Source organism: Thermobia domestica, chromosome 16 (genome assembly GCF_964235325.1).
Source record: "Thermobia domestica chromosome 16, izTheDome1.hap1.1, whole genome shotgun sequence".
Classification (NCBI taxonomy): Eukaryota; Metazoa; Arthropoda; class Insecta; order Zygentoma; family Lepismatidae; genus Thermobia; species Thermobia domestica.
In genome coordinates, this window is record NC_137469.1 from 66,312,706 (window position 1) to 66,340,353 (window position 27,648).

The window sequence follows — 27,648 nt, forward strand, 5'->3', positions numbered from 1 at the left end:
AGTTTCGCCGCTTCCGAAACGGGTTCTTTTGGACAGGGAGGGGAAGTGCGCCAAAATACACGCTTTTAATGAGGAGGTTCACTGTGTGTCTACTAAAGTGCAGTGCTGCATGTGTGGAGACACTTTTCTTGCTTTCAAGAAGTTGTAACATCTAAATAGTAAATAGAAAGATCGTGTTGCAAGTTTTTTTTTTTTTTTTTTTTTTTTTTTTTTTTTTTTTTTTTTTTTTTTTTTTTTTAATGACAGCTACAAGATTCATTTAACGTGGCAATATGGTCTTAGGCACATTGATATATAAATATTATATTCAAACTTTCTTTTTTTCTCTTTTTATGATTGTACCAATATTATGGTAACATGAACTTTCTCACCTTCTTCCAAATTCCATATTAGGCAGTTGTTGCCGTACTTGCTGTAGTTCAGAAAATCGTTGAAGCGATTCATCAAATACTCTGGTAAGTTTTCCAGTCAGGAACTTAAATACTCGAATCTGTTGCAAATAAAAATGTGTTAACTTTCCTTCTGTCTCAAAGATTATTACAAATTATATCATAGTTCTTAGAAAATATACAAAGAGCATTAATGGTATCTGTAGTGGTTAACGTATCGGCATGGTAAGCCGGAGACTCAGGTTTGATTCTCGGTCCAGTCGTGCGTTTTTCTTTATTCTTCGTATATCAAGTATACAAAACGATTTAGAATGACTATGTACAATTATATAGAGTTAATACTTATTGATTTAATGAAGATAATTAACACTTTTTAAATATATTTTAAAAGTAATAAGTGTAGCACTTATTTGGTTTAATTGCGTCTATAGGAGATTTTCATGAGATCTTTCTTACAATAAGAGAACATTTACCGGAATAAATGTAGCACAAAAATACACTTTGAAAATGGGAATTAATATAGTTATTTGATGTGTCAGCCTTTTCAATTTTATATATATTCCAATAAATATAGTGTGCACAATATATATAGTGAGCGATTAATGTTCTGAGGCTAAAGACGACAAGAAAAATGATAATGAATGAAAGAAAACCCACGCACATGGTACTCTGGTTTACCACAAAGCCCACTAGGTGTGAGCTGGGATTGAATCAGGGACCCCACACACCAGAGATGAGCACTATAACACAGCAATTGCAACCCCTAAATATTACGTCTCCTTTTTGTTTAATGTCTCATGATTATGGACCGAGGCTAAGGGAGACGGTAGCTATGCCTTCTGTTCTGGAGTTCGCATCTTCCTTAAAAAATGGGACTTATTACCTGAAAAACTATAGTTCAAAAATATAATTTGAGCAGTTGTTTAATACAGTAACGTAATTATGGAGTGTAATTACGTAGACAACTCCTATGTTAAGACGAACAGGTTAGTTGGGCACTGAAGAGCACACTCTCAATTTACTTCAAAGAATCTACTAGTACTGGCACAATATTTGTTATGAGATAAGTGTGTTGTGGTTTCCTCCTCCTAATCTGTTACGGCTCTCTAAGGGTATCAATTCACAATGTAAACCACAATCAAATTACTAACTTCCATCAAATTTATGGGTAATTATATTCTCAATGAAAACTGCTAGTCATATCAGGGTAGATAAATATTTATTTAGATAATAAGTAAGTCAAAAAGTGATTCGATGAAAATTCTTTTAAGGCAAATAAAAAAAATACGGGACTCCTTCACTTCAGAGCCCTATTCCTTAAGTCGGAAGATCGTCACTTAGACCTACAGACTCCTACAAATTTCTTAGTCAGACTCCACCGATCCGTCATTCCCTCACAGTTTCATCTGACGCCTACCTCTATCAGGAAAGCCTGACTACAACTTTCCTTCCAAAATATAAGAGATATTGTTGTCAATGGACATCACTTAGCCCAATGACTGATTCTCTAAAGAGAAGACCATCACTTAGGTTTTTCTCTGGCCTAGTAAAAAAAAAAAATCTAATAAAAAAAAAACCTTAAAGAGTTTTCTGCCTCTGAGGTTAAAAAAATATATATATATATATAACCTACTTCTCACTAGAAGATAACGGGAATCACTTATCCCAATAAGCTATCATTTAAGCTTATAACCCTGACTAGCTAATTGTCCTCAACTTGGTCATCATTCAGACCGAAGGAAATCGCTTATTCCTTGCTCTGACCATCACTTAGGCCAGTCCCTATTATTTCATTTAATATCAGAAAATTCTAATGCCATCACTTAGGCTCCAGAGAAATCATTTATTCTCTGTCATCGGTCATCATTCAGACCGTTCCCTACAAGATAGGAAAGAAAAAAAAAATTGAGGCAGTACCTTAATAACGAAGAGTGGCTCTAACAGCCATAGTCACCCAGCAGTATATCCTATGCGGCGAGAGGCTTCCTTTTATATGGTCGATGACCCTTCCCCTTTTAGTTTGTTTAACTTTATTTTCGCTTAAAAATCCGCAAAAAAGTTTTAAAAAAAAAAACGAGCAACCGTCGCTAGCCTCTGGAAAATTCCATCAATCACTATAAGAAATCTATATAAAAAAAACTTGAACGTAGAGTTCGTTAAATATAGCTGAAAAGAAAAATCCAAGCAGGAATATATAGCTTGAGCAGATATACACATACAAATAAGCAATATCCAATATGAAATTATAAATATATATAACACATAATACGATATATGTAATTAAATATATGTCTGGCCAGACTTACCTTAATCAATAACAACACTATTTACACTTGTACACTAATTATTTATTCACAAAATAAACACAGTAAGGGCGAACCCTCGTCCTTACATAGCACTTGACGAACTAAAAAAAAAAGAAAAGGAAAAAAAAAAGAAAAAAAATCAGATTCCTCGTCAGTTCAACGTCTCTTACTGTTCATTCTGGAATCTTTTTATTCTCTCTTTTTTTTATTAAAAAAAATACACTCAATATTCACAAACAAACACAATTCGCAATTAATCACAGAAAAAAAAATACGTATGATGGCTTTACTTCTGCCTAGTCTAATGTCACGAATTAATCATAAATTCCACTTCACTAATTGAAAACACTGCTCTTTCCTCTAGAGTTCATAGTTGTTCAAAAAACTGCACCATGAGTCTTTAGAAGGTTAATTTTCTAATAACTGTGTCCTTCCCTTTATTTTCACTAACCTCGAGGAATTTCCCCGGAGTTACTGGAATCCCTTGGATCTCGTCGTCGTCCACACAGATGGACAGTACATCATCATCTTGATCATGTTCGTTGTAACCAAACGAATTTGATGGTCCAGGCTTAGGGTCTTCTTCCTTCCGGACATTGAATTTAGCTCTTTTGAGAGCTCTAAGTTCCTCCAATGTACAAACTCTCGGATCAATATTTGGATGGGATGGTACTTGTTCTTTTCTTTCGCTATTATCCTCCGTTTTCTTGCGGTCAACTCGAAATAATAGCTCTAGTTCAAACGGATTGTCTGAACGAGGTCTGCATGAAGTATATACTGATCTTCTCTTAGGATATGGTTTTTTAAATAATCCTGCCATGTCGGAGAAATTGCGCTGTTTCACCTCAGAGTGACTAAATAAAACTAAAGTTCTCTATTACGCTAAGAATTCTCTAAACTTCCCCTTCCCCTATTGCCTTTTCTCTGTGAATGGGAGTTTTATTCTAGGGGCTTCTTTCCCCCTCCCCACCATCTCGGGAGTTCTGTTTACGAAATCCTCTTTCTGTTCGGGAAGATGTTTCGCAAATTCTGGTGGGCTTTTAAACATTTTCATCTGATCGGTGTTAACTTTTACGACTTTGTTAGTAAACGTGTTTCTTGCCAAAAAAGTATTCGTCGCTAACTGTTTAAAAAGAAGATACGGACCCAGGTACTTTGGTAATAAACTGCCAGAAATGTTCTTCGGTGCACAGGACAATCGCACCGCCCTTACCCAAACTTTCTGCCCAACTTTAAAAGAATGTTGTCTTCTTCCCTTATCATAAATCTTCTTCGAAGCCTCGTGCCTCTTCCTTTGCGTTATATTTGCGCAATCTTGAGCTGTCTTCATTCTCTTTTTAAGGTCCGTAACAAACTTGGTGTAATTGTGTTCAATAAGTTCATGGGACATCTCGGCTGTTTCAGTATTATCGTAGGGAAATCCTACCTCCCTCCCGTATGTCAACTGAAACGGAGAAAAACCAGTGGACGAACAAGTTCTAGAATTTATGGCAAACTCCAATAGTTTGATATCCTTAGACCAGTCGCTATGTTTTTCACAGTACATCGAAATACTAGTTTTACATTGTTTAACCCATACTTCACTTTTATTTGCACAGGCTCTATATGCTGATATATATATCGCCTTAGAATTTAAAATCTCTAGTGTTTCCTTCCATAATTTGCTCTTAAAAACTGCATGATTGTCGCCTCACCACTTTTTGAAAAAATCCATTGTCACAGAAAAAACTTAGGAGGCAATTTGCCACTGTCTTAGAAGTAACCTTCCTAAGCGGATAGAATTTCACTAATCGAGTAAATGCGTCTACTATGACTAAACAATATACATGACCACCTGTGCTCGATCTACTCAGTGGTCCCAGAGAATCAACGTAGGCACACTGACCGGCGGCTTCCACTAAGGAACTAGACATGAAGCCGTACTTTGCCTTTCCTGAGTCTTTAAAGATAGAACAAGCTACACAGGCTTGCGTGAACTGTTTTACGTCCTTATACATGGATGTCCAATAATACTTTTTTCGGATTCTTAGTAGTGTGTCTTTAAAGCTTGGGTGTGCAGAGTATTTTTTATTGTGCATCACGTCACACGCAGCTGCTCTTAACGTATTAGGTAGCCAGATTACATCTCTTTCAATTCCCTGAATTTTTACGGTTTTCATTAATAGTCCATTTCTTGAAATAAACGATTTTTCTCGCGCTCGATTTTAGCTTCTTAAGTCTGCTTTTACTAAAATCAGATGCATCGTTTCTTAAGAATTTAATCACGGGAGATAAAGAAGTATCTTCCTCTTGTAGTTTCTTAACTGCCTTCAATTCAACTAGGGTCTTATCTGAGTAAATCTCTTTTCTCTCATCTTCTCCTCCCTCTTTCTCCTTCCCATCTTCTTCTACTACTAAACAGAATGGTAACTCTTTTAACAAATTAAGTTTTTCATCGTCTTTAATCTCTAATTTTCCACTATAGGTTCTATCTGGTTTCTTCTTCCTTTGTTTCTGTAACTTCTTGAATTCCTTCATTCTTTTAGTGTATTCAAAATCAATTAGTAGACTTTCCTCCTTTCTAAAATCGTCATAATTCACTAGAGAGCCATCTTTCTCTTGAATTTTAAGAAATCCTGTATCATTTTCAGATTCCAAAGGAAAATGTTCGTTGGCAAGTTCTGAGCCTTCGAATTCTATTGGTTCCGTATGTCCACTATCTATTCTAGAAAGATAGTCTACATAATGTTTAGTTCCCTTTCTATACTTCAATACAATCGGAAATCGCGCCAATCTAGCCGTCCATCTTGTCAGCATCGCAGAAAGCTTAGTAGATTTTATCATTGTTAGTAGTGCTTCATGATCTGTGTAGACGTATACAACAGGTGCATGAATTAAATAAACTTCGAATCTTTCAGTAGCTAATACTATTCCCAATAATTCCTTCATGGTTGTGCTATATTGACGTTGTCCGTCAGTCAGTTTCTTGGAACCATATGCAACTACACATAATTTACCCTGCTCATTCTTTTGAGATAAAACATATCCGGCGCTGACATTTGAAGTGTCAACAAACAGGAAAAAATCCTTCCCTTGTCTCGGAAGTAAAAGTTTCTTGTCTGCAATTAAAGACTCCTTTAATTTCTGCAGAGCATTCTCATGTCTTTCTTCCCATTTAAATTTCTCTGTCTTTTTAAGAAGATCACTCAAAGGTGCCGTGATTTTCGCCATGTTTGGAATATTTTGTCTAAAATAAGAGAAATATCCAAGTAAAGACTGTAATTGTTTTCTAGTTCTCGGTCTCAGAATTTGCTGAGCCATTTTTCTCTTTTCCTCTGTGCATGACACCATTCCGCCCTTTATCTGAAATCCCAAAAATTCCATTTCTTCAGCGAAGAATAATGCTTTGGAAGGACTGACGGTTAAATTAGCTTTTCTAAATCTTCTCAAGACTTCTTCTAAAAGTTCTAACATTTCTTCTCGGGTTTCTGTCGATATTACGAGATCGTCATAGTAAGTAATTACTTTTGTGTAATAAAGCTCTCCTAGTACCAACTGCATTAATCGGTTTAGACTAAGCGGTAAACCGGACAAACCGTAAAATCCTCGTTTGTACATATACACTCCCTTATGAGTAATGAAGGCTGTATATTTCTGACATTCTTCTGCTATTTTTATATTTGCATACGCATAAGTGAGGTCAAGCTTAAGATAGAATTTCTTATTCCCTAGGTAACTTAATGCTTCAAAAATCCCTGGAATATTCGTCGGTTCCTTCTCCGTGGCCATATTGAGGCGGCGACTATCATGGACCAGCTTGTAATTACCATTACGTTTTTTATGTAAAATAGGACAGCTTATATAATCCGACGTAGTTTTCTCAATGAGACCTTCAGCTTCCATATCATCCAATAATTTCGACATAATTTTTCTTTTTTCCTCCGATAAAGGTCTTAATCGCGAAGTAAAAGGTGTTTTGTCTTTAAGCTTTATTGTATGTTCAATTACGTTTGTTAACCCGGGCTTTTCCGAAAAAACTTCTTTATATTTATATATAATTTCCCTAAATTGGTCCATCAGAGAGGGTTCTAAGTTAACATTTTGAATCATACTCTCAATGTTATCTACTTTCTCGCCATTAACCAAGTTCAATTCATTTTCATTCATTCTATTATTTTCTCCCCTAGTATCAAATAGGCATACAAGTGTCTCATTGTTATCTATACTCCATCCTCCTGATTTTAAATGAATCGAGATCCCAGCCTTCAAAATAAAATCTCTTCCAACCAAAATAGATTTTATCAGGTTGGGGATCAAATGGAAGGTCTGACGAACTGTGTGACCATAGAATTGAACATTTACGGTTATTGAACCGTTCGTTCTGGCAGAACCAGAAGCTAAAAGTATTTCTAAAGAACCTTTCTTTATTTTGGCGCCCGCGCGTCTCCATTTCTCGGCTGTCTCTAGGTTAATACATGAAATAGTACTGCCTATATCTAAATACATTATATCCTCCATCCCCAAAACACTGCATTTAACAAGGGGTTCTCTTAATGACTTCTTTTTCATCGTCTTCCTGGTCGAAGACGAGAATTGTCCCCGTTTTTTGTAACTGTGTCTACATTGTTACAAGAATTCTTTCTTGTCCTTCGTTTCTCTCCTCTATTTGTGCTAGCCAAAAAATTCACCCCTCCTTCTTTGAGGTTGTCAACTTGAGTACGTACCCTAGGGCCATTGTGCCTTTCTCCTTTGACCTTCTGTTTAGAACCATACACTGTTCTGTTGTTTTTCTCGGTCCCGTTAGGATGAACGAACGAAGTGATAAAATTTTCTTTCTCGAATTTCCATCCACCTTCTTTAAGATGTAATGATATACCAAGTTTCTGCATTAGGTCTGACCCACAAATTAAGGGAATATTAGTATTACGGAGGACGTAGAACGTATGTCTAACTTTACGTGTTTTAATACAAAAAGTTGGCGTAATTACTGCAACGCTCTTCGTATGTCCACTTGCTAGAGAAATCTCAAATTCTCGCTTTTCATAGAAGGCACCCTTTTTTCTCCATCTGTTCGCCGTTCTCGTATTACATAAACTTATACACGAGCCGCTGTCTAAATACATAAATTCCTTCTCTCTATAAAAAAATCCATACAAATAAGGCTCAACTGTTCTCTTATTAATATGGTTCTTATCTAGGACTGACGCTGAAACTGTCATTCTCTCTCGCTCGTTCGTTTTTTTCCTTTCCTCGCAATCGTAGCTCTTGTGGTCGAATTTTTTGCAAGAGAAACATTGGATCCTTTTCCTTTCTAAATTTTGATTACTTTTTCGTGAAGTTTCCTCTTTAGAAACCCTATTGAACTTAGCCGGATCTAAAGCAGAAATTGCTATATCTGCGGTAACTGTTGTTTCATTTTTCTCTCTCGTATTTATAGCTGCTACCGAGTGAGAATAATTGGAAATTCCAGTTCTCGATTGCTGCACGTAATTATATTCGCCTAACAGATATGACTGAATCTTTAACGATTCTTGCTCAAGTTGCTTCAGAGAACCAAATTCCTTTCCATGCAAAAATTGTCTAAACTTCGGATGTGATTTCCCTATAATTTTCGAAATCTGCTCTTTTTCCGTCGGAGGATTCCTAAGTCTCGAAAACAGGGTTGCCATATCTCTTATAAATTTGGCCAACGATTCTTCTGGATTTTGTATCTTAGCCGCAATCATGCTCTCTATTTCTGAGTTATAATCAAAACTAAAGTGCTCTTGTAAGAAACTATGTTTGAATGCTGCATAGCTTTCGAATGGTCTGCGGAACTTGAACCATCTTCCTGTTTCGTCAAGTAATATTTTCGGAAGTACTAGCTCTAATATATCCTTTTCGGCGATCTTTTTCTGCTTCGCGAAATCTTCTATTGAATCTAAAAACTCAAATGGACATTCGTTTTTGGCTCCCGAAAAAGTTGGTGTCGATAATTTAATATCAATCATATCGTCTGACTTCTTGCAATTACAAGGTGTTTCGCTTCTAGCCTCATCCTTGTTTGCACTTTTCAGTTTCCTAATTTCTTCTAGTATAACTGACAGATTCGTATCTTCACTTTCCTCTAACCCTAGAGCGTTTCTAAGCTCTTCTAGACTTATTGTATTCGCCATGACTCCTTTCTTTACCTTCCCTGATCTTAATAACATAAACTTTACTATTAACTATCTAATTATGCGCTTCTTAAGAATCATGAAAAATTCCGGCTACGAGCCCCCAAATTTGTTGTGGTTTCCTCCTCCTAATCTGTTACGGCTCTCTAAGGGTATCAATTCACAATGTAAACCACAATCAAATTACTAACTTCCATCAAATTTATGGGTAATTATATTCTCAATGAAAACTGCTAGTCATATCAGGGTAGATAAATATTTATTTAGATAATAAGTAAGTCAAAAAGTGATTCGATGAAAATTCTTTTAAGGCAAATAAAAAAAATACGGGACTCCTTCACTTCAGAGCCCTATCCCTTAAGTCGGAAGATCATCACTTAGACCTACAGACTCCTACAAATTTCTTAGTCAGACTCCACCGATCCGTCATTCCCTCACAGTTTCATCTGACGCCTACCTCTATCAGGAAAGCCTGACTACAACTTTCCTTCCAAAATATAAGAGATATTGTTGTCAATGGACATCACTTAGCCCAATGACTGATTCTCTAAAGAGAAGACCATCACTTAGGTTTTTCTCTGGCCTAGTAAAAAAAAAAATCTAATAAAAAAAAAACCTTAAAGAGTTTTCTGCCTCTGAGGTTAAAAAAATATATATATATATATAACCTACTTCTCACTAGAAGATAACGGGAATCACTTATCCCAATAAGCTATCATTTAAGCTTATAACCCTGACTAGCTAATTGTCCTCAACTTGGTCATCATTCAGACCGAAGGAAATCGCTTATTCCTTGCTCTGACCATCACTTAGGCCAGTCCCTATTATTTCATTTAATATCAGAAAATTCTAATGCCATCACTTAGGCTCCAGAGAAATCATTTATTCTCTGTCATCGGTCATCATTCAGACCGTTCCCTACAAGATAGGAAAGAAAAAAAAAATTGAGGCAGGACCTTAATAACGAAGAGTGGCTCTAACAGCCATAGTCACCCAGCAGTATATCCTATGCGGCGAGAGGCTTCCTTTTATATGGTCGATGACCCTTCCCCTTTTAGTTTGTTTAACTTTATTTTCGCTTAAAAATCCGCAAAAAAGTTTAAAAAAAAAAACGAGCAACCGTCGCTAGCCTCTGGAAAATTCCATCAATCACTATAAGAAATCTATATAAAAAAAACTTGAACGTAGAGTTCGTTAAATATAGCTGAAAAGAAAAATCCAAGCAGGAATACATAGCTTGAGCAGATATACACATACAAATAAGCAATATCCAATATGAAATTATAAATATATATAACACATAATACGATATATGTAATTAAATATATGTCTGGCCAGACTTACCTTAATCAATAACAACACTATTTACACTTGTACACTAATTATTTATTCACAAAATAAACACAGTAAGGGCGAACCCTCGTCCTTACAAGTGTATAGTTATTTTCTGATTATGAGTTAACCTTTGGTTAAAAACTTTGCGAAAAAATAGTCCTTTTTTTAAAAAAAATAATTTTCAAAAGATATATCCCACAATCAGAACCTACCTTCCGGTCTGTAGACATTGTTGCAAATTTCCTGCCATCAGGTGAAAAGCAAAGGCCTGTTGGACTAGTTTTACACTTCACAAACTCAAATAAATCTGTATCCAGTCTGGATTCAAATGAAACACACTTTGGAAACTTATATTCTGTCTTTGGACCCGTCCAATATTCGATTATTCCAGCCTTATCCACTGAAAGGACCACTTCAAACACATGATTATACTGAAAATATAAATATGTTTTTCGCAGTATTAAAATATAAAATCACGAACATACATAACGCACATTTAGTTTAACGGTGTAGTCTTTCGTAGAATGAAACTATAGACATTACACCATACTTCATACTTTTAGAGAAAGCGACTATGCAACAAGATAGACACACCGAGATTACTCTATCTACTTTCACTAATTACTAAGAATTAAGTTTACGCTTAACACTACTTTTATCTCTTCGAAATTCTTTTAAAAACTACACTACTGGAAACTCAAATATGAACAGTCTTACCTTATATTCCGATATTCATTTAATTTGATTTTGCGTTTAACAACTCTTTCAGTAGTGGGGCTATATGAAATGAAACAACTGATGTAGAGGTCTGAATTTGCGTATGCATGTAGTCCAGGGTCATAAGTTAATACACAAAAATTTACAGACTTGTAGCTGCTCCCAAGGGCCTGAAAAAAAATCGTAAATTTGGGGAATTATGCCAATCAGTCAGTGCTGACAGCAAGTAAGTGTTCACTGATTTGGGAATGTAGATCGAACGAAATCGAACGAAAGGACAACTGTCTCCTGCATGAGTTGACAGCTAATACAAGGATAAACATGACTGAATATCATTGATATAGCAAGCAGCAAGGGCAAGGAGTACTTACGGACTTTTTTGTTGTGTGTGTATTTTGACGTTCCTCGCCTTCTGCTGATAGCGGCATTCTTCACCAGCACTGCTGTGGGTGTGATAAGACAGTGTTACAACTAGAGGAAAGAAACGAGCTTGAGAACCTTGACTGGACTAACCACTTATCCTACTTTATTTTACTTCACAGCAACGAATTTTCAGTTGAATTTCTGAATAAAACACCTAGTTATGACGTCATTACTTAATACTTTTACCCTATTCTCTCAACAACACAAAATGCGCTTTGTTGTGTGTTATGGTATACTAAAGGAGTAACTATTCCCAAACTTTCAGATTTTTTCATTAAGGCCCTTGGAGATATTGGACAGTGAAACATGCTAAATTGGCATAATTCCCCAAATTTACGATTTTTTTTCAGGCCTTTGGAAGCAGCTACAGGTCTGTAAATTTTTGTGTGTTAACTTATGGCCCTGGACTACATGCACACACAAATTCAGACCTCTAAGTCAGTTGTTTCCTCTTCCCAAACATGTCTTCAATGACCAAAAATGTTGCTACTGAAGACCCTGATTTCACCCCTTTCAAGTGGTTTTGGCAAAATGTTAAGAGTTCAAAGTTTTAGCTCTGTGCAAGTTGGAGACGTCTGGCAATTTTCAATTTGGTAGGACAAATACATCGTAAACGCCTAAAATCGAAAAAAACACAAAATGGCGGCAGCCGTTGTGTTGCCATGGGATGTTGTAAAAAATAATTAATTGTGGTTTTGAAGTACCCTGATGTAGGATAAACATTCATGAAAAAATATATTTTTTTGGAGATGGTCGAGCGGCACATGCTTGATCACTTAGTATGGATTGACTCATGTATATTTTAAAGGACGCTAACGACGGAAGAGAAGGATCAAATGACACACAATCACTGACGTCAATATTCACCATATATGGAATATTACCGTGAAAGTTAAACCGTTTCGACTTTTATGAGGTATTGGAGAAATAGGTTCCTAAGAAAACTAACTGATCCCCAGAAGTAAGGGGTAGTTCAAGGTTGTTCAAAACTTGCTTTAAAAGACTGAATTTGAAATGAAATAAAAAAAAAATGTTCCTCAATCAATCTCTTGAATCAAAGGAAATGGAAGACAAATACGACCAGCGAAAGAATTCATATAATTTGAAGAGATAGTATGAGGAAATGAAAAACACATCGAAGATTTTACTACTCATCCGCCTTATCTCCAAATTTCAAGTTTAAATACAAAGTGTAAGATACATGTTTCGGTTTTATTTGAAAAGACATTGACATAAGAACAAAATAAATTACCTTCATTAGAATGATAGCCTTTGTGTGTAGTTTCTCAAACATGTGGAGAGGTTTGTTTGAGCCTCTTCCATCATACACATAAAGCTTATTCGAGTCTGCATCAGATCTGAAAAAAACAATAAATAGTAAAGGTTAAAATAGGAATAAATCATTACAAGAAGAAAATCTGTTCTAAATTCAGCATTTAAACACAACATTATGGTATTCACATTATAAGGACACTACTTATCACACCTGACGTAAATAATGTGATGTCAACGTCAAATTTGATAATGTACTTTACGAACTTTGTAATATGTAGCAAGAACAAAAGTATGAGTTGAATTTAATGATGTGAGCATTGTATATAGTTACGGAAATTATGACAAACTACGTGAAATTCCCTGAAATTCAAAGAGTCAAAGAGCGCTACTGGGATGACTGTCGAACCCAAGTATTCGCCTTACTCTGCCGGTGCACTAACCAGTACGGTACTTAGTCCTTTCACTGACCAGCCACACGGCTTTTGCTCTTCAGGTTGGTGTTCAGTTACTAATACTGAGTAACATAGTGTTTAATGCACCGCCTTGACAAAGCAGAGACTCGGGTTCAAATTCCAAATAGAAAAACAAACAAAATAAAAACAAACTAAAACTTTTCTTTTTTATATTCTGTCTTCAGCGGATAACCTCGAAAATATATAGAAGGTTGTTCAGTTTATATCCGACGACCGAATTGACAACACTGCTGTCACTGTGTAGTTGCGCCACAAACATGAAACCGGTGCCATTATCACTGTATTGTCTCAGCTTAAAGGTACTGGAGTGTCGTCTTGGTGTTGCTGAAATGCCGTCAAAAGTGAGCCGTTATTGAGAAGGATGCACTAGGGCTCGTTGCTATGTTTTGTACAACCGAATAGTGAAACAGTGTCGGAGAAAATGTCACAGCTAAAGATATCGTGGCCAAACAAACATAAATGGTGTCCATGCAGAAACATTAGACAAAAAAAGTGGCCACGAGCGAGAATGTCACCAAAGATGCTTCGTGGAAATAGTCGACTAGCAGACTAGGAGAATCAACCACCTCAACGTCACCTGTCTAAGATTAAACCTGACGCGTTCCGCTGTCAGCCACAACCTTCTCAGGTGGCGCATTGATTGACATAAACTGCCGCTCACTGTAGAAACGACATTTGGGGAAGGGAATCAAAATGAAAGACACTTGTTACATTGGATGATGCCTATATTTACCTCATGCGTAATGGTATCATTCGGGCAATTTCGTATCTGATAATTTTGGCAAAAGATGTACTGAATTTTACCGCTAGTGCAGAGTTAAATCTAACAGAGAATCGTGATGGATTCCGGATACGGTTAAGAAGGAAACTAAGGTGCGTAAGGTAGACAAAAACGTGAAGATAAATGCAGTCTACTTGCAGCAATTTAGCATGACCCCAATTTATTGGAACGAATCTCGAGTTTAAGCAGAGCCAACAAGAACCACGTGGGGATCCACAAAAACAAAGCGTCTACCCATCTCTTCCAGTTTTATCATGGCATAAAGCGGGAATCCATGTTATTCCATTTCTCGACATTCCTATCAAAAGTCTTGACGCCAGCCCAACGAACTTTTGCGCATTTGGACTTTTAAAACGATGTCTCCAATATCGTCCTCATTACCTTTGGAAATCATACAGACAGGAATGTGATGGAATTCCTATGCCTCTGTTCTAACGGTGTTTGTTGCAGTGAATTATTTTTAGTATAACATCCCACTATTATGCTTTCAGGCTAAGGGAGATAGTGACGATAATGAATGAAACGGTAGAATGAAAGACGTGTGAAGAAATGGGAGAAATCTGAGAAATCCCATGTAGATGGTGCATATCTACCACAAAGCTCACTTGGCGCGAGTTGGGATAAACCAAAGAACTACGCACTAGAGGTGAGCGCTCTCCCCTGAGCCAGAGCGGCTCTGGGAATTGTGATGTCGAGCGATCGTTACTAATGCTGGTGGCCCGATAAAACACAATCAAGTGGCTGTGGCACGGCTTCTTATAGGGTAAGTACACTTTACATGTCGGTCATATATAAATAGAACAACGTTCTGTAATATGTTTTATCCCTTTTAGATAGAGATGTAAAATTCCTGAAAATCCTAAAAACCATAAAGTAAGTTTCCCCGAAAATTTGAGGGAAATATTGTTGTTTCGATATCATTTCCCTCAATGTATATTATCTTAATGGAACAAAATTTAATCCTCTATGCTTGAGATTCAAAATAATTACAAGATATAATTCTCCCAGTCAATAATAAACGATTCTACTGCAACAAGTGTCAATTTCGTTAGCCCTCTTTATATTGTGTTTACTATCTTAGAAAGTATTAACATATAAAACGTCAAAACCTATAACAGATTCTTAGTTAACGGTGTGCAAAAATTGAACGGGATTTGTTTTTTCGTTTTGTGAAGATCATAACAGAACATTTATTAATGTTTATTTCAAACAGATTATTTTTATACATTTACAATATGTATCTCAAATATTTAGAAATAGTGTAAAAGTATTAGAAACTCTTAATGGGCGTACTTACATCGCTAATGCAGAAATAGCATCTCCAGGGGAATGAATCCACTCAGCACATAAAGGAACATAATCAAGTTTCATCATATTTATCATATCTGAAACATACAAATACATAAATCATTTTACAGTAACACGAAACATTAACAGGCTGAATAATCATGTTAACGAAGCGAAAACTATTAATGTGCTATTGAAATGACTGCGGACAAACGGGTCAACAAAAGTATCTATTAACAAGAACAGAACTACAGTTCTGCTGTACTCTATCTTTATTTGAAGCTTTCCCCACGCTGTTCTCATAACAAAATGTTCTCTCTTCTTTCAGTAAAAATGACTGAATATTACTCTTTTATATTTGGTACTCGTGAAATTTTCCATGACTATCACACAATCTTTTAAGACTACCTATCCTGACCTTTTCTCGACTTTCCACACCTAATTTCAACAGACATCCCATATTACTAATTTTGTGACCGATTTCTTAAGATAGAGAACATTTCACAATCGCAACACTAGCTTTCAGTTAATATAATTATTACTTCAACCATTAGTAACTGCAACAATGCATTAATTGCTATAGTAACATAGTTCTATATAAAATTTGTAAAATCAATCTGAATATTCACCATTCGGTAAAACACAAACTTCAATATGATGAATGTGTTTGGTGCAAAACATACATTTTCGTGAGTAAAAAAAGAAGAAAGAAAAAAAAAAAAGCGGTAAAATGATTTGTTGAAGAGCTTGTTTTTGTAAGAAAAGGAACTGAATACCTGACAAATTTACAAGAGAAAACAAGCACTGAATATTGTTATAATCCTCTGATAGGCTATATTTTACGTTGAACTTTAATGTTGGGTAAACGTATTTCAACTAATAATTAAACTGAGTTACGCAGAAATTTGTTGTGCTCAACGGTTTCAACGGTAACTCTCATCTTCTGAATACGCAGTATGTTTCAATTACACATTATTTCAATTTTTGCCGAATGGCGAGTATTCAAGTTGATTTTACACTATGTGCTGCAACGCCCCTATACTACGAATGTAATGTTTGTGTTTACTTCCAGTAAATGAGCGGATAGTGATTGTAATTTTGAGTGCGTCATTAGTTCCCGGCATAAGCATATGGAAGCTTATAGTTTCTCTCTAAATGTATGTTGTGTATGTGATACTTCAGTTCTCGGTAACTACTGGTTGGATCTGAGCGAAATTTGGCGGGCTAATACCCCACTGCTTAAGGATAAAGATCGCTATATTAGGTGATCAGGGCCGGTCAGAGAGTGGCTCGGCTCAGTTCAGCTCGAATCGCTGCGGTACTTTTTTCTCGACAGTAACGAGGAAGATTCTTCCACTAATACGGATTTACTTTAAATGTCAGGATTCTAAGTGATAGTGTGTCCCTTCTTCCGAAAATCCATCCTCAAAATATTTCCTGCACAAGAAAGCATAATTCATTTATCAAATGATAATCAATATTTCTGTTCCCATGACCAAGTGAAACAGATAATCTCTCGGTGCTACCAACAAGCATTTTTTTTTTTTTTTTTTTTTTTGTAAAATTAGCTAATGTAATAAAATGAAAAAAAAAATCTTTATCTTTATTTCGCGTTGATTCTTTAATTGACTGATATTTCGTTCATTTATTTTACTAGGAATATCTTCAGGGGTTCAGCTTAATTCTTCAAGTTAAGTGCATTTTCTACATCTTTTTATTTTTGAAGTTAAAATGAATACTTCGATTTGTAAAGATACCTAGCACCAGAGGCTATAACAGACAGAATAAGCACACTGTTCTTGTAATTGTAGAGACAGTTATCAGCAATATTCGGTGTTTTCATTACAAATCTATACTATAAATTTTAGGTTCAAAACAAGATAACATCCGCAGTGAAACACGTGCACAAAATATCACGATCAACTACAGAATCAACGCAACAAAAGGTTAATTTTTTAAAATTTTATTATACATAATAGGAGTTGCATTAAAAAAGTAAAATCTGTACCATTTTATATGACTAATGCATTTTTGACAGATATAAAGTGCAAGTAGCCAACTACATCATTCTAGTTTCCATATACACTATTTCCTAGTTCTATATCTAAGTGGGAAACGCGTAAATTGCTAAAGTTTTCCAAAATATTTCGAAAACGTATTTCATATCAATACAAAACACTTTTATTACAGCACTATTGAAACAATGTTGTAATAAATGGAATTACAAAAAAATGCTTCCACAAATAGCATGCAGCAACGTACCAAAATTTATCACATCAAAAACTTTTAACGATTTGTCATTAGCAATGGTGCATAAAAGACTCCCATCTGAGTTTACAGCTAAATCGTGAATAGTCCCAAGATGGCTCCGAAAATGCTTTACAAATTCTATTGATTCTTCCAATTTCTTCCAAAATTTTACATGTCCATCACAACTTGCTGTGATTATAAAATCTGTCCTGCAAAATAGAGATTAGTATTAATATTACATTACTAATAAAATTTAAGAAGAAGTTAGCACAAATATTTGACAAGTCCTAGGCAAATAATGTGAAGGGTGAGGCAACGTTCATAGCGTAATTTGATTCGCGTAATACAATGACGTAATGTATGGATGCGCGCCATTTCATGCAGCGTTCGTGCATTGCTGAGCTGTCATTTCGGTTGTTAGTTCAAGGATCGGTGGAATGCAGAGCAACGTGCCTTTGTCGATGAAAGTTATTTCAAGAGTAATGATTCTGTAATTGCTGTCTAGCATCTATTCAGGCACTATTTCAACTTGGGGCGTCATGGGAAAATTCCAGATGGACGGAACACTGTAAGGTGGGTACTTTCATTTCGATTAACAGCTTCTGCTTGCAATCCCAAACCAGGTAGAAGCGAAAGAACTGCGTGGACAACGGAAGCCATTGACAATGTTCGTCTGCAATATTACGTAGCCCCAAAAGATCTGATTGTCAACATTCCCAATGTTTAGAAATGTCCAATCGCTCATTCGGGAGAATATTCCACGAACATCTCCATTTTCACCCTTATAAAATGAAAATTGTTCATGAAATAAATTTTCGCGTTTGCGTTCCATGACAGCTATTCCGCATAACCATGCGTGGTTTCCTCCGTGAAAATTAAGAAATGTTGCACACCATGATATCAGATGAAGGGCATTTCGAGTTAGGTGGTTCTGTGAATAAACAGAATTTACGTTACTGAAGTGATGTAAATCTTCATGTATTTGCACATCAAGCCCTTGCACAGCTATGTGTCACAGTGAGATGTGGTGTTGCTTCCTTTGGGATTATTGGGCTTTATTTTTTCGAGGAAGATACAGATACAGCTGTAATTGTCACCAGTGAACGCTATCTAAAGATGCTGCAAGACTTCATTGTTCCTGAATTACGAATGTTGAATGTGGATATGCACCAATTCTGGCTTCGACAAAACGGAGCGACCTCGCATACAGGCGGAATTTGCATGGCTTTCTTACGACAGACCTATCCAGGGAAAGGAATTTCTCGTTATGGTGATATCTCCTGGCCGCCACGGTCATCCGACCTTACATGTGCTGATTTCTTCCTTAGGGCGTACCTCAAGCAAGAAGTATTTCGAACACGCTGTGCCACTATTCCTGAGTTGAAGGACCGCATCAAAACTGCCGTCAACAATATTCGAGACGATATGTTATGACAAGTAACGAACAGCTTCCAACGCCGCTTAGATGAATGTTTTGTGCAGCGGGTACATCATTTGAAGACTTGTCATATTCAAACGTTCATTACTTCGATCAAACATCGATTTACAAATTAACAAACGGCATACTTATAACTACTACTTGAAATAAAGAGTAATAAATAAAAAGCAGTTACTTCTATATGGTGTGATATTATGCTATGAAAGCTGCTGCACTTTGTATATCTACTCAATCACAAAATAATGAAGTTTATGGCTACATGAACATGCATGTTCAAATAAGACGTTCTAAATATAATTTTTAAACATCTTTATAAATGGGAATATGAAATTGATGGCTCTATGAAGGTAATATACAATTACGCGCAGGATTCGGAAGGCTCGTCATACCACGGACGTGAGGATAGACTTCCTAGTTCCTACGTTCATGACTGTGGCGGATCGAACAGTCTTATCTCGAATATTGGATCATGAATTTGAAAATTTTTGTGCAGTGTCTAATCGAAGAGTTCGACGTCATCTGGTGGCGCGGGGCATATTAGGATGGCACCCATTATTGTGACTATTTTTGACTGTACCGTATAATAGTGTGCGAATGCAATTGTGCCGCGAACATAGGCCTGGAGAACCGAAATCACCACATCCTCTTCTCGGATGAATCTTACCTCTGTCTGCAGCATCATGATGGCCGCATCCGTGTCAGGCGGTACAGCGGCAAGATATAACGAAGATTCAGATAATATGTCGTGCGGACAAAGAGTAGAGAGAAATAATTATGTATATGAATAAATAAGATTCAAAGAGAATTCTGTTAAGTATTAAGAAAAAAAGTATGATTCCAAGAGAGAATTAGGTTTGTTGTTTTACAGGGAGTGAATACTGAAGTTCTAATTACTTGAGCTATACTATTCTAGATATTTTATGATAAGTCTAATTTAATACACTAACACTAGCCAAATTCTTTCTTTAAACAATTTAGTAATACTTACTTTGTTACAACTATATGAGTGATTACGTCACGATGCATGTAACTTCTTTCGTAGGACTCTGCACACGGCAAATTATCAAGATATAAATGTTCATGTTCTAGAACTGTAAGAAGAAAAGACTAAGTATATCATCTGTAGATCTTAATTAAAATAAATATCAACTCTAACTAATATTATTCAGCAGTATAGTTTAATAAAGTACCACACTAAGTTATTTGTTTAAATAATTATAATTTGAAATAATAAAAATTACCTGCGTCTATACCAGCGTTTCCCAACCGGTGTGCCGCGAGAAAATCGAAACAAAATTATTAATTCTATAGCAACCAAATTGCAAGAAATAGCAAAAAAATGTATATTTTTGTATTTCACACTACTATGAATTTTTACAATGGATAAAATACTGTAGTTATAATATATTATTCTACATCTATTACTGTGTAGCAGACAGTATTTCGGCTCGTACACATTTTCACGGTTAGCTGCAATGTTACGCTTCAATTGAGAGTCATACTAACACCGAGAAATGGAAACACTTGTATGGTATGCGTCAAATGAACGTTCGTAGAACACTCATTCGCACGTGAATGACAGAACAACACTTTGTTCAACAGCTGTGTTTTGACTTCCACGCATCGCAACCTGTGTGATTGCAATAATATGCACCGGTTTAGGTTAAAACAGCTAAGTTAAAAGTACAAGACATTTGTTTGTTCGTTCGTTATTTAGTGATCTTCGTTCTTAGTGAAAGGTTGGATACAGTTTTCGAAAAAGAAAGTGTATTTTTAAAAATCTGAGTCCTTTATATCATTGCAATTATTTTCTATTTTAAAATTAGAATAAAAAATAAGCATAATGAATTAGCATGCGGGAAAACCAGTGATCTCTGAGAGTTCATCTCTGTGAAAAGGAGATCAGTAACCACACACACACACAAAAAATACAATGGTATTTTTTATTTGCAAATAATAATAATAATAATAATAATAATAATAATAATAATAATAATAATAATAATAATAATAATATCTATGAGTGTGCCGCGAGAATTCAAGTTACACCCGTAGTGTGACGCAAGTTGAAAAAGGTTGGGAAACGCTGGTCTATACTCTTGACCAATATCCTTATAGGAACAAAGATCATGTCGAAAACACAAGGTAGTACTGCTGAATTTCGTAACAATCGTCGAAATTATTACGTACATTGTGTATATACTAATCCAGTGTTTCCCAAATTATGCGCTTTGACTAACTTACAACCTTAGGTGCTGCAAAATTGTTATACCGAAATGGTACTTAGCCTACGTTCGTTTTAATTTCACCAAATTTTTAATGAAGAAAGTATGTGTCGGTCGAAGATTGACGTGGAACCTGGAAATGAAGAGTGTATCCAATTTTATTTTACGATTTCAAAATTTACAGAGCAACAAACGCATCTATCCCACTAATTACGAAAGTAATCAATGATATTATGTTTGTCTTTTCAAATCAAACATTCTTTCATATACATATATGCCGAAAAAACGTGGAACACTAAGGGCGCCATATTTTTAAGTTATCTTAGAAAGTGAAGTTATAGTGTACATTATTTTATAATTGATGCTGCCAGGCTAAAATCAATACATCAGTAATATACAATTTCAGCGCTTTTTTTTTTTTTTTTCATGTGTACATTCTAGTGGAAGATTTTGTTTGATACCAAGTGGATAAGTAAAAAGACATCATTCTCCACTTTAATTATCGCGAACATCGAAACATATCAACTTCAATCTTGAAGTATCGATATTACACATGATTCTCCAGGCATGTACATCAATTCATACTTACTTTGTTTCCCACTAACCGCAAAGACAACTTACGAAAAAGCAGAAACATATATATATATTTTAAAACTTTATTATTGTCTTATTTTCTGGTGCCCTATTTGTAAATCAAGTTGTGCTGAATTTTCGATAATTTATGGTATACCTACTCCGAGCCTATTAGCTACGAAGAAGTTCGGATTTGATGAGCTTTGTATTTACTGATATAACAGAAAAAAAGAAACTGTTAACCGAAACTCTGAAGCACCGGTAACTGTACTGCACTTTCTTCTTCTTGTTCACTCTTCTCTGTGGTTTCAATTCATCGAAAGCTTTTACGTAGTATATCTTCTTTGGTAGAATATGAAGGTTTGGAAAAACGTTTTCTCTCGGAACGGATAATTAATTTAGATCAACTGAATAAACCAAAGTGACTCAATTATAATAACTAAATTAAACCCAGGAATGCATCTAAAATGTTTATTAACGTCGAAATTTTCAATGGAACCCTCCCAACTTCGTCAGTGGCTTTTATATATATATATATATATATATATATACACTGCTGTTTCAGTCACATCTCATGACTTTCATTATACAATGAAAAGTCATTTCAGGTATTGTTAAGCTTACCTCTAACATTGTAAAAACAAAATATAAAACCGTACCATGATGGTTTCTACCAAATATAATAGCTTTAAATACACTGTCTTTGTTTAAGTTTAGCGTCCTACAATTATGAACCGAGCCTAAGGAAGCTATTACAGAACGTGTTTTTTATTATTTAAGTTTTCGGCATATTATCTGTTTGTATAACTACATTGGTAAAATAAAATTTTTCGCAACACAACTGAAGCCCCAATAAGTGATTGGAACAGAAACATAACTTTATTTGAAGATATTATATTTGCTACAAACTATTCATCACGATATAGTTTATATATTCTGTTTTCACAATGTTAAAGGTAAGCTTAATCATTCTTGAAATTATTTTTCACAATATAATAAAAGTTATGAGATATGATAGAAACAGCAGTGTGTGTTAATGTAAATAAGTAAACCCATGAGGAAGCTGTAGCATCTCAGTGAAACTTCCGGTATTAATAAATATTTAGCCTTCCTGAGTTTAATTTAATAGTTATAATCGTGCGTCACGTAAGTTCATTATGGATCTAAATTAATTCTCCGTTCTGACGACTGTTTGTCCGAATGTGAACCTGAAATTCTTTTTTCTCTCTCTCTCTCTCTCTCTCTCTCTCTCTCTCCACAATTAATGTCCACCATTTAATAATAATGTTGTATGTTCTTAGTACGTTATGTTTACTTTTAACACAGTCAGCATGCGAATTTTAGAAGAGGATGACGCATAATCAAGAAATTTACCATACGTGCAAAATATTCTTCAAACATAAACATACTTCAGATATGTTTATATCGACAATATTCTTCGGAAAGTATAATACATTTTGCAAATCACACTTCTGATACTTTAGTTACTATCAGGGTTGGCTAGTTTAAACCAGCTTGTTTTTTTTCAAAAACAATGAACTGGTTTAAACCAAAAAACGAAAAATGTTCGTAAAATTTTGATGGGCACACACTTGTGGGTTATCACGTTTCAATCCCGTATATTATTCGTATTATATTCAGACCTAAATTCCCCATTCATTACTCAAAGAGATTACACTACAAAAATAACTTTTGTTTTTTTTAATAAGTTTATGAATGTTTCTTTTGTGATTTTTTATAGTTCGTTATTATTGTTATGCAATTGAAATTTAAAAATTCTAAATACTGTTTCGTTTTAATAATGTTTACTATTGATAAAATACGTCGAAATGCCGTACTTTTGTGTGTGTGTGGGGGGGGGGATCATACAAACCCCACAAGAAATCAGAAGTATCTTTGGTATCTATTTATGTATAAATGGGTCACATCCAAAGTGGATTCAAATAATTCATATCTTTATTCACTTTTCTTACTGATATACAAATTAAGTCGTCGTATTTCTTTAACTTGGACTAATAAGGTCATAATGGACTAACTTGGACTAAATTAGTTCTGTACTCTGCAGTATTTTGAAATTGTCCATATGTAATTCTGTATAATGGTTTCACTTAATGCAACTGTTTATCTTTCTGTTCTCCTGAAATGACTCGTGACAATTATATTAACAAGTATGTAAAGATCAGTACAACGTATTTTTTTTATCAGGAGTCCTTCGTGAGGGAGTCGGCAGACGTATCACATTTGTGACCAATTAGTCCCGGTTTCGAGTTCAAATGGAGGACAATTTCTCTCGAATGTAAGCCGAGAAGCAGTTTAGATTCCGCTTTAAGCCTACTTGACCCCTTCCAGCATAACCCGGTTGTTGCATAATAACACCACGGCGAAACAAACTTATTTCTGTCCATATGTGATATAAATACATACAGCAAATTATTTAAACAAACAAACAAACAAAAAAAGAGTTTAAACCGAAAAAAGTTTTTTTTTGTTTGTTTTTTCAATAAAAACCATGGTTTTTGCCAACCCTGGTTACTATGCTGAGACGGGTATCCTTCTCATCCCTCCAGTTATCGAACAGTGAGTACAATATTTCGATATTAGCTTATATTTACATTTATAATTAATGTATTTACTGTACACTACACATGTTCCTGCGTAAGCTGTGGTTAATCTAAGTTACCGTACTAAACTTCTCTACAACGGACATATATCATTTGTGGGCAAATAATGCTGTTCTCCGGTGTTTTTTTCTCAGAGGTTTCATTATATTTTACTATTTACAAAATCTAAAGGAAATCTAACTAGTTAGTAGGTGAACAGAAACTTTACACACTTTGAACGCAATGAGTTTGTTTTAAATGTACTTTGCAACGTGCCACTTGCGCATTTTCAAGAGTGCAAATTTTGAATATCCAAGGTACGAAATGAAAATTGTACGTGTCTAAGGAGTCAATTTTTACAAGCACCTACGTTAGAACATCCAACAAAGTTATACAATTACAAAACAATGAAGTAACCAGGTTTGAGAGATTTAAAAAAAAAAAAAAAAAAAAACCACTTTTTAGTACCTTTTAATATAGCTTAACGTTATGAAATTTCAAATTAAATGTGTAGAAGTAAATTACTGTACTACTATATTTTTAATTTTAAAATATACGAGTAAATGCTGTTATAAAATATAAATTAACACATTTTAAAAGATGTATTAATTAAGTATAAGGAATTTCTTAATACTTGAAATTCTGTTTTCACTAGTCAACATTAAAAAGTAGTTGTTCGTTGGTTTGGATTGTAGAATTTTTATCCTCGGACAACTCTCTACACAGCGCATCATTCACATATGAGCATGAATCTCCTTGTCACTCCTCACATCTGTACATGTCCCTTTACAGACACAAGTGAAAGACGTCTTGACAAAAATCGGCAAGGGTACCATAAAAGGGGAGATTTTTTAAATATCTCGCACCGTTTGCAGGATTTGAGTCTACTTCCGGTTGGAGTTTCTAATTCATGTACGATCAGTGTTTTCTTTCTTCTTGCATGCAGTATGTAATAAGCAAATACATTACATACACAATTAATTATAATGTCAGTGATATATGGCGTTCATTAGGCAAAACACTCCAAACAATAAAGATTCATCTTAGGTCCGTTACATAGTCAAGCGGTGCTCATTCGTAGCTACGCGCTACGCGTCACGTGATTATATACAGGATTCTTCTTAGTCAGTGTTGCGAGTCAACATGAACAAGATCGAAACGACAATAGTGGAATCTGAATATCTCTGTAAGAAGCGAAAACGAGCACAGAAAAATAAGTGTCTCAAGATTCATCCTTAATTTCTCAAAAAAGTTTGAAGGGAGCTTTTGTGTCTGTGTATATAGATTTGCGAGAACACGAGAAGAAGTACTTCAATTATTTCCATACGTCAATTCAGTCGTTCAATGACCTAATTGAAAAAATTTCATAGAATTTATAAAAATGTATTTTAAATAGGATCCATATGCACGCTCTTACAATACAGTACTTTCCTTTAAAAAATGTCATGGTACTGTTTTATAACAAATGAAAATAACGAATGTTTGTACATTTGATTAGAACTTCACATCCAATCACTTTTCATCCAATCAACTATTTAATAATAGAGATAAATTATTTGCCTCAATTTATCTTTTCTCATTGTCCATACCTTCATTCTTACAAAAAAATCTTTTACGTATCTCGTTCCATGCCTGTTCACTAATGTCACACTTTTTGTATGCCTCACAAGAGGGATTCCATTAACATGGTATTAATTTAACCTCCGTGATAATTGAAAATGAAACTGAAATTTGAAATTTATTAAAAGAAAGATGAAAAATTACAATAGTCACGTACTGTTAACAATGGTACATTACGGGCACTACATGTACAGTTCCAATTAAGCAAAGACATTAATTGGAAGTTCAAATTAAACGAAGACATTATGGCTAAATTAAAAAAATAACACTATAAAAATATGAATATACTATTATAAAACAGTATAAAATATTATTTAGCAACTCACTATCAAAAATAAGAAAAGAAATCTGGATCAATTTTCATTTCTGCTACCATGCACGTTTCTTTTTAGATTTTAAAGAGAAGTGGCTGCTCGGCGCGCGGAGTTCCGCTTGACTATGTAAACACCCATTTGCTCAATGGCCCTATCCGCCTCGCGTGACTATGTATGCACCCATAACAACCAATGTAAGAATCTTGCCACGCGGGACTCCGCGCGCGGAGCTCCGCTTGACAATGTAACGGGCCTTAGACTGGAGAAATGGTTATCCTTCGTTTTTCATTATAATTTGGCCATGCAAAAAAAGAAAAAATAAAAGCCTGAGGGATATACAACCCCTGTATACAATAATGTTGTGTTGGAATGTATAACTCATAGGAATTTCAACAGTTCCAATGTACCCCTAAAAATGTAATAAAGAAATAACAGCCACGTTTTTCAAATATTCAATTAGAACTGGACAATCTACACAAAATTTGGAATCGACTCGCGAAAACGGCACGTTTCTAGCACTAGTGGCTTTCGAGATCTCATTGTCGAAAGGATTTGAGACAAACACATAAACTTTTCTTTGGAAACAAACATATAAACCTAACATTTTAATATATAGACTAGCTGAACCTGCGCTCTCTACACAACGCATCATTCACATATGAGCATGAATCTCCTTGTTATTCCTCACATATGTACATGGCCCTTTACAGACACAAGTGAAAGGCGTCTTGATAAAAATTTGTAAGAGATACCATAAAGGGGAGATTTTGTCGATTACCTTTTCAATATCTCGTACCGTTTGCAAGATTTGAGCCTACTTCCGGTTGGAGTTTTTAATTCAAGTATGATCAGTGTTTTCTTTCTTCTTGCATGCACTATGTAATAAGCAAAAACATTACACACACACAATTAATTATAATGTAAGTGATATGGTGGTGCTCATTGGGCAAAACACTCCAAACAATAAAGATTCAACTTACTGTTAGAGTGGAGAAATGGCTACACTTCATTTTTCATTATCATTTGGCCATGAAACAAACGCTTGAGAGGGATGCAACCCCTATATACAATTTTGTGGTATTGGAATGTATAGTGTAGGACATGATGCTTTATACAAAAATTCAGGTTAGGATCAGAACGGAAGTGACGACAGTTAGCAGGGTTGCCAGTACGTCAGGTAGAAAATGTTGTTTATCCTAGTGTGTGTGAGCGTGTTCAAACCTTTAGAGCAGGAAGAACAAGCTAGGCATATGCAGAAATGAAATGTGGCGGATGGCAAAGATTTCATACGCATATATATGTATTTCTTTTCTGTACAGTAGTATGATTTTACATTAGTTCCAAAGAACATCCACTTAGTTTTTCTTTTTCAATTTCGTCACAATGATCTTTAGATGTGTCAAATTATGCGTAAACGTTTGAAAGAAGAATAAATAAAACAACTGCAACGGTAGTTTTCTTTGCACCAAGTATTAAACGAAGCAGTGTCACTTTAAGCTTTGAACGAT

General features: G+C 35.1%; 1 protein-coding gene across 3 annotated transcripts in view; it reads right to left on the minus strand.

Annotated features, from left to right (window-relative positions):
• LOC145673127 (peptidylprolyl isomerase domain and WD repeat-containing protein 1) overlaps positions 1-27,648 on the minus strand; it is a 58,877-nt gene that overhangs the window by 25,319 nt on the left and 5,910 nt on the right. For all 3 annotated transcript variants that reach the window (XM_081742514.1, XM_081742512.1, XM_081742515.1), the window contains exons 2-7: positions 19,797-19,899; positions 17,383-17,579; positions 15,131-15,218; positions 12,557-12,662; positions 10,377-10,595; positions 372-490 (exon numbers count right to left, since the gene is read on the minus strand). In XM_081742514.1, the coding sequence (XP_081598640.1) occupies positions 372-490; positions 10,377-10,595; positions 12,557-12,662; positions 15,131-15,218; positions 17,383-17,579; positions 19,797-19,834 (767 nt within the window). In that variant the 5' untranslated portion in view covers positions 19,835-19,899. The remainder of the gene's footprint in view (positions 1-371; positions 491-10,376; positions 10,596-12,556; positions 12,663-15,130; positions 15,219-17,382; positions 17,580-19,796; positions 19,900-27,648) is intronic.